The sequence below is a fragment of the Colobus angolensis genome, unplaced genomic scaffold, assembly GCF_000951035.1.
Source record: "Colobus angolensis palliatus isolate OR3802 unplaced genomic scaffold, Cang.pa_1.0 Scaffold37, whole genome shotgun sequence".
NCBI classification, from domain to species: domain Eukaryota; kingdom Metazoa; phylum Chordata; class Mammalia; order Primates; family Cercopithecidae; genus Colobus; species Colobus angolensis.
The window spans coordinates 7004880-7013410 of record NW_012117043.1 but is presented as its reverse complement, the minus strand read 5'-3'; the positions used below and the strand labels follow the sequence as shown (position 1 = coordinate 7013410).

At 42.6% G+C, this 8531-nt stretch overlaps 1 protein-coding gene across 1 annotated transcript in view; it reads left to right on the top strand.

Moving 5' to 3' along the window:
* Nucleotides 1–8531, top strand: part of SCPEP1 (serine carboxypeptidase 1) — a 28426-nt gene that overhangs the window by 9676 nt on the left and 10219 nt on the right. Inside the window, exons 4-7 of the mRNA XM_011953729.1 lie at nucleotides 932–1087; nucleotides 1453–1527; nucleotides 4271–4343; nucleotides 8136–8173. Coding sequence (XP_011809119.1) covers nucleotides 932–1087; nucleotides 1453–1527; nucleotides 4271–4343; nucleotides 8136–8173 — 342 coding nt within the window. The remainder of the gene's footprint in view (nucleotides 1–931; nucleotides 1088–1452; nucleotides 1528–4270; nucleotides 4344–8135; nucleotides 8174–8531) is intronic.

Genomic DNA, 8531 nt, shown 5'->3' with positions numbered 1-8531 from the left:
GACCTCGTGATCCGCCTGTCTCGGCCTCCCAAAGTGCTAGGATTACAGGCTTGAGCCACCGCGCCCGGCCCACTTTCTTGTCTTTCTTAAGGGTTTCTTACTCTTGCCTCAAGGTCTTTGTACATGCTGTCCTCCTGGCCTGGGCCTTTCCTGTACTTGGTTCCAACAGAAATCTCACTTCCAGGAGTGGTTGTAGAGTCATCCCCTACCTTCAGCCCCCATCCCAACTTGTCTCCAAGCCTTCTGGGACTAAAAGGGCCATATGAGTGAGGACCGTGGTCCCAGTCCTGATGCTGCCACTGCCTGTCCAATTTTGTAACCTTAGACACATTCTGGGCTCTTTTTGGGCTTTAATTTCCTCATCAGCAAGGCACATGGCTGGACTGTGTCATTATTCAGGATCTTTTATATGTAAACTTTATAACTCTCAACCTCTTTGGAAAAGGTATTAGAATAAATTCTGTTCTTGCAGTGTACAGAGAAGCCAGGCCAATGTGGAAATTGGATGCATTTCCAAGAAAACTGATGTGTGTCCAGACTTTGAGTGTCCTCTGGCTTCTTCGAGTTAGTGCATAGACTGTCTCTGCATGCCTCTTTCTGTACTAGTTTGTTACATTTAGTACATTGTATTGTGTGAAAAGCATCAGTCCAGATTTTTGATTCCCGTTTGTGTTAATCTTTCCTTCTTGCCTCTCCCTTTTTTTGGGGGGGAGTTGTGGGGAGGGGCTTTCTTTGTTTTGTTTTTTTGTTTGTTTTGGTTTTTTCCTATGCTCCTGTCCCTTATTTTTAAAAATCTCTTTTGGCAACAGGGATATCATCACCACACTGGTATCCTCACGTATGTGGGTTTTGCCGAGCTAGAAAATTATCCAAAGATAATGGGTGACCAAACAACTGATTGCAACATTTCGTTTTCCTCTGTGGCACATAGCTCCAGGCCGCCAGTCTCCTATTTGTGGATAATCCCGTGGGCACTGGGTTCAGTTACGTGAATGGTAGTGGTGCCTATGCCAAGGACCTAGCTATGGTGGCTTCAGACATGATGGTTCTCCTGAAGACCTTCTTCGATTGCCACAAAGAATTCCAGGTAAGCAAAGACTCAGGAACAGCTAAGTAAAGGGTTGGCAGTAGCAACTCTACATCCATCAGCGTAAACCCGAACTGCCTCCAGAGTTTAATGCCTAGCTGATTTCTGAGAAAACCTTTTTATTTCCAAGATTGGGTTGTGGATTTTTGTTTCTGTCATCTTTAAAGTTGATATTTAACTTGAAAGAATGACCCTGGAGTGGGCATTCTAGTCAGATGCAATAATCAGATCGGAGTGATGGGGGAGGAAGACAAAGCAGATTTGTTTTTTCTGGCCATTACGTGCAATAGAAATTTGAAATTAATTTGCGTGATTCAAAAAGCAATCAAGGTTGTTAATTCTGTGTAAATTCCTTTTCTTACTAGACAGTTCCATTCTACATTTTCTCAGAGTCCTATGGAGGAAAAATGGCAGCTGGCATTGGTCTAGAGCTTTATAAGGTAATGGAAAATAACTTTGTTGTTATGGTTTTGGACAGAAAATCAATTATGTTACTTTTATATATACACATGATATTAAATACACTTTGAATAGGGCCATGTACATGCAGAGTAAGTAAGATTAAATCTGTAGTAATAACCATGAAAAGTTTTTAAAAGAAGAGTGAAGATTGCCCTACTAGATCTGGAACAAGATATAAAGCTTGAATGAGTAAAAGAATGTGGTACTGACATAGCAACAGACAAATAGATTAATTGAACAGGATACAGAATCCAGAAACACACACACATGTATGTGTGTATCATATATTTGTATTATATGTATATGATCACATATAAATATAAGATAACATTTCAAATCATTGAGGCATGGATAGAATGTCAATAAATGTTATGGAGACAAATGTCTATCACTTTGGAAAATAGAAAACTTGTATTCTTGCCTTGTATAAAATATTAATTCTGGATAGATTAAAATCTGAACTTAAAAATAAAAATTAGGACAGAATGCAGTGGCGCATGCCTATAATCCCAGCACTTTGGGAAACCCAAGCAGGAGAACCGCTTGTGACCAGGAGTTCCAGACCAGCCTGGGCAACGTAGCAAGATCCTGTTTCTAAAAAAAAAAAAAATCAACTGGGCACAGTGGCTCCTGGCTGTAATCCTAGCTACTTGGGAGGATGAGGTCGGAGGATTGCTTGAGTTCAAGAATTTGAAGCTGCAGTGACCTGTGATCATGGTACTGCGCTCCAGCCTGGGTGACAGAACAAGACCATGTCTCAGGAAAAAAAAAAACACACAAAAAAAACAATGTCCTAGTAGAAAAATGGGCAAAGACAAATGTGGATAAGCAATTTATAAAAGAAATATAACAGCCTTTAGACATATGAAAAATCTTCAACTTTTATTAGTAAGCCAAGTCCATGAGATTTGTAAATATTTAAAAGACTGATAACACCCAGTTTTGGTAAGAAGTCAGAGAAATAAGTGCTCTTGTGCACTTTTGACGAGAATACAAATTAATTTAAACTTAAAAGGGCAGTTTGACAATGTCTGTCGGTTTTTTAAATGTATGTGTCATTTGACCCAATAATTTTATCCTATGGGAATACTTATAAATACGTGTATGTCGGTGAATGTTTATTATGCCATTGTTTATAATGTTCATAAACTGAAAACAGCTGGTTGGCTGTCAGTAAAGGATTGCTTAAATAAAGTAGGTACACCTTTCCAAGATGAAATGCTTTGCAGCCAGTGTAAAGAATGGATCCAGGCGGGCGCGGTGGCTCATGCCTGTAATCCTGCTCATGCCTGTAATCCCAGCACTTTGGGAGGCCCAGGTGGGTGGATTGCTCGAGGTCAGGAGTTGGAGGCCAGCCAAGCCAACATGATGAAACCCCGTCTCTACTAAAAATACAAAAATTACTCGGGCGTGGTAGTGCATGCCTGTAATCCCAGCTACTAGGGAGGCTGAGGCAGGAGAACTGCTTGAACCTAGTGGGCAGAGGTTGCAAGTGAGCTGAGACTGCACCACTGCACTCTAGTCTGGGTGACAGAGCGAGACTCTTTCTCAAAAAAACAAAACAAAAAAAAGGATGGATCTCAGCACTTTGGGAGGCTGAGGTGGGAGGATTGCTTGAGATTAGGAGTTAGAGACCAACCTGGACAACAGAGTGAGGCCCCTGTCTCTACAAGAAAGAAAAAAGAAAGAATACAGAGAGCTATATGTACTGAGTATGGAAAGTTGTCCTTTGGGTATTTAATTGTGGGACAATATGAGATAAACTTGTTTGTAAGTCAAAAACACTTCCATATGTGGAGATAGATTTGCACGTTGTGATGGCAAACAAAAGGGCAAAAGGATACATGACACGCTTAACTGCAGTCAGTTGGTGAGTGTGAGGGCACAAATGAGGAAAAATAAAAGACTTTCACATTTTCTTCTATCTCCTATGTTTGAGTATCAGTGAACTTAAATAAGGGATTTTTTAAAGATTTACTAATTAAAAAAACTTACGGAAGCAGCATATGTACTTTACAGAATATTAGAAACTACAGCAAGCATAAATTAAAAATGAAAACTTCACCTTCCCACTTGATGGAGATCACTATAGTTAGTACCTGGGTATATAGCTTTCTAAATATTCTTGTGCACATTTATATAGAATTGTTTAGCTAAATGAAATCATATTATACATACTGGTTTCAGCCTGCTTTCCTCCATCAGTAGTTCTCAGCTTTCTATTTCTGTAAATTTTCATCTCAAATATTCAGACTTTTTTTTTTTTTTGAGACAGGATCTTGCTCTATTACCCAGACTGGAGGCTGGAGTACAATGGCATGATCATGGCTTACCACAGCCTCTGCCTCCTGGGCTCAAGCGATCCTCCTGCCTCAGCCTTCTGAGTAACCTGGGACTAAAGGCGAGCACCACCGTGCCTGGCTAATTTTTGTATTTTTTGTAGAGATGGGGTTTTGCCATGTTGGCCATGCTAGCCTCGACCTCCTGGGGTCAAGTGATCCTCTAACCTCAGCATCCTGAGTGTCTGGGACTATAAGGCGCATACCACCATGCCCCGCTAGTTTTTTAACTTTTTGTGGAGATAGGGTCTCACTACGTTGCCTAGGTTGGTCTTGAACTCCTAGGCTCAAGCGATCCTCCTGCCTCAGCTTCCCAAACTGTTGGGATTACTACGTGAGCCACTGCACCTGGCCTGAGGGCGTTTCTTGTTTCCTCTTTCAGGCCGTTCAGCAAGGGACCATCAAGTGCAACTTTGCCGGGGTTGCCTTGGGCGATTCCTGGATCTCCCCTGTTGGTAAGTCTGGCATTTTCAGGCATTTCTTCACTCCCCTTTGCCCATCCTTTCCTGGGACTTTGGGCTGTGTTGTCCAGATCAAAGAGCTAAGCGGCAGAACGTTCTGGGCTCTTAGAGAAAGTGTTTGCTGCATCCAAGAAATATAGGGACAGAGTACCTACCATGGACCACTAAGGGCTGAACTGAGTTTTCTTAATTTAATTATCACAACAAAAGGATCAAATTTTACGATTGGAGGCATTCTGAAGACTCAGAGAGGTCATGAAATACGCTCTCTGCAACACAGGATGAGTGGCCTAGTCAGGATTCAAATCCAGGTCTGTGCGGCTCAATACAAAGGCAAATCTGTTTTGTCATCCTGCCCCCTCTACTTCCCTGATGCTGACATAAGCGTTTGGGGTGAAATTTCCATCTGTTACGCATATTGATGGCAAGACAAGGTTATCGTCTGGTCTTGTAACTCAGAGGTGTGCAGTTTCGTAATTAAGCATCTGTGTTGCGAGCATAAATAAGAGTTGTTTATGTTGCAGACACCCAGGGTGTGGTTCCAGACATCTGAAACAATCATCCTGGTGGCGTTCACTCTAACACAGGATTTCTCAGTACTATTGACATTGTGGGTCATATAGTTCTTTTTGTGGGAGGCTGTCCTGTGCATTGTAGGATATTACCAGCAGCATCCTTGGCCTCTACTCAAGAGATGCTAGTAGCACCACCTCAGTGTGACAACCAGAAATGTCTCCCTGGGGAACAAAACCATCACTGATTGAGAACCATTGTTCTAACCTAACAAAACGTGATTTTCCCCAGGCAAAACCAAACTATGGAGTTAGAAATCAGAAGAGAGGCTGCCTAGGGGCAAGGGTGGGAAATAAGCATGAAAGGGACATGAAGGAACTATATCTTGATTGCAGGGGGTGGTTACACGGGCATATGCATTCATCAAAACTCTTCTGAAGGTACACTTGTGATTTGTGATTATGGCTCGGTTTTTTAAAAATAATCATTTATAAAAGGTAATATTTCCCCCTAAAAGGTAGGGATTCACTTGTTACAGAGCCATGTTCCCAATAACCATTACAACTTGGAATGGTTGTTTCTTGCCCTCATGTTTGCCATCTGCAGGGTAGGACTGAAGTAGCATAAAACTGAGTCAGCGTGAAGACGAGGGCTGCTATTTGTTTATCTGTTTTTCCTTCCGGGATGGATCTCGTAGGACATCATAAAACTGCAAAAGCCTAGGTCAGAAACATGAGAGTTTCTTGTTAGATACTGCTCTTTTGTTCAAGTTGATGGAGACAAAGTCTCCATCGGGTCTTGGCAACCCAGAGGTGTGCTGTTTCATAACTGAGCATCCTCATTGGGAACACAGATAAGAGTTGTTTATGACTCAAAATTACGATGCTGGCCCTCTCACTTCCTCATGGGGTCTTCTCGGTTTCACAATAGCACTAAGTACTTTGCATGTGCTAACTTCATGTAATCCTTACAACAATTCCATGGGATGGATGCTATTGTTATCCTAATTTTGTAAATGATGAAACTGAGACTCAAGAGAGGTTAAGCAACTTTCTTAGAGTCACCCAGCTAAATGGTAAAATTGGGATTCAAATCCAGGCAGCAGGTACTGGAATCCAAGCAACCTAACCACCTTGCTACACTGTCTCTCCAAGATCAGTAAGCTTTGCTTCCTGGCTTTGCAAGTGTTTTTCCTCCTGTTTGGAATCTACCTTTTCTTCCTTGTCGTGACCCACTTTACCTTATGAATCTGTTTGTCTGGATTGTAATCCATCCCTCCAGATCCACTTTAAGTATTACCCCTCTATACCAGAAACATTGGTTTTTGAGGGAGAAGTATTGTTAATTTCCATGAACAACTGTTAATTGCTTGCTAAGTAGTAGATACTGTTCTAGGTGCTAGGCAAAGACACATAGATATGCTCCTGATCTTCAAGAAGGTCTTGATCTGCACGGTCACTAAGCCCATGTGACCATGTCAGTATGGTAACCACTTGCCACATGTGACTATATAAATTTAATTATAATTTTTAAATACAATTTCAGTTTTTCGGTGGCACTCTCCACACCCAAGTGCTCCATAGACACATGTGGCTATTGGCTAGCATTGTGGACTGCACAGATATGGAACACTTCCATTACTGCAGAAAGTTGTATTGAACAATGCAGGCCTACTTCAAAGGTTGGTAAACAAGGGCCCATGAGTCAAGTCTGCCCTGCCGCCTGCTCTGGTAAATCAGTTTGTTTGTTTGTTTTGAGACGGACTTTTGCTCTTGTAGCCCAGGCTGGAGTGCAATGGTGCGTTCTCAGCTCACTGCAACCTCCACCTCCCAGGTTTAAGCGATTCTCCTGTCTCAGACTCCTGAGTAGCAGGGATTACAGGTTCCCGCCACTACATCCAGCTAATTTTGAATTTTTAGTAGAGGCGGGGGGTTTCACCATGTTGGCCAGGCTGGTCTCCAACTCCTGACCTCAGGTGATCTGCCTGCCTCGGCCTCCCAAAGTGCTGGGATTACAGGCATGAGCCACCGCACCTGGCCGGTAAAAGTTCATTTACTGTCTGTGGCTGTTTGGAGACTGTAAGAACACAGTTGAGTAGTTGCAACCGAGATAGGCTGGCCTACAGGGCCAACATTATTTACTATCTGTCCTTTTACAGAAAGTTTACCAATCTCTGGCCCAGATCAAACAGGAAGTGGAATGCATTGGAGAACTGCAACCAAACCTGTTTCAAGAAACTAAGGCACAAGTTTGAAGGTTAAGCCCAGGAAGTGATTAATAGCTAGGCCACAGAAGTCCTGGTGTGCCTGCATTTCTCACAGTGTACTCTCAAAGAATACCAGTCCAGGCCAGGCGTGGTGGTTCACACCTGTAATCCCAGCACTTTGGGACACCAAAGCAGGCAGATTGCTTGAACCCAAAAGTTCGAGACCAGACTGGGCAACATGGACTTAGTTCCTGCTGAACTAAGACTACTTGAAACCTACTTTGAGACACTTTGCCTTAAGGAGCCACTGAAGACTTTTAAGCTAAGGAGAGACATACTCAAATGTGCTTTGTAAGTTGAGGTCCTTGATTCTTTGTTGGCATGTCTTTCAATAGCACTTGTCTTACCTAGTGATACAGTATTTAATAGTTGTGAGCTTGTCTAAACCAAGGTCAACTACTGTTCTCTTTGAGGACAGGCATTATGTTACTCACAGTTATATCTTAAGCTTTTGCTGCCTCCAGACCCTTAGTAAATTCTCAATATGTTTGTGGGATGGGAGTGAGCCAACTGGCAATATAGCCACTTGCATTGTTGCAAACTCATTAGTCATCTTCCGTATTTAGCTCCTTGGCAGAAACTAATATCTCCAAACTGGAGGAGCAAATAAGATGCAGAGCAGAAATGTGAGGGTGGAGAAATATTTTAAGCTATCAAAAGGCCTAGAGGTCCACAGATAAGAGCCTCCACCTGCATACCTACAGCCTGCCTGTGGGGATGCTGTCACCGGCAATGACCCAGTTGCTGGGCCAGTATCAGGCCAAATTAATGTGCCATTAGTCTTAAGAGTCAACAGACAGGCCCCCACACCCTCATCCCACCTTCCAGCCACTGTGTCATCAGCCCGCCTCCTGCATGGCTACAGGTGATTTGAGGAGCCTTCCAATCCAAAGCTACCGGGTTTCTTGCTTCTGCCTCTTTCTTCTTTGGAGAGAAGACAGTTAGGTTTGTCTTTGGAAAGACAGAGGTATGATATACTTGATTTGTACATTTGTGGTTTCCTTTAGATTCGGTGCTCTCCTGGGGACCTTACCTGTACAGCATGGTAAGTAGATATACATCTGCGCCCTGCGGGTAAACAACCCAGCCGATCTCTTCCGGCTGTGACCCCAGGAAAAGAGATGCTGGATGAGTTTGCATATGTGGATGACACTGCTCTTTAGGGACTACTCATCCGTATAGAGTTGGAGACCCAAAGCAAGAGCTCGCCTCAGGGACAAATTGAAAGAAAATCAGCACACATCACTTTTTTCCAGATATAAGAAACACATTTTTCCAATTCCCTAAATTTTTATTACAAAAATTTTCAAATATGCAGAAACGTTGAAAGATCACTGTGAATACCTTCTTAGGTTCAGATGACAATTTGCTGTATTTCCTCCAATAAACATGTGGCTGGTAAC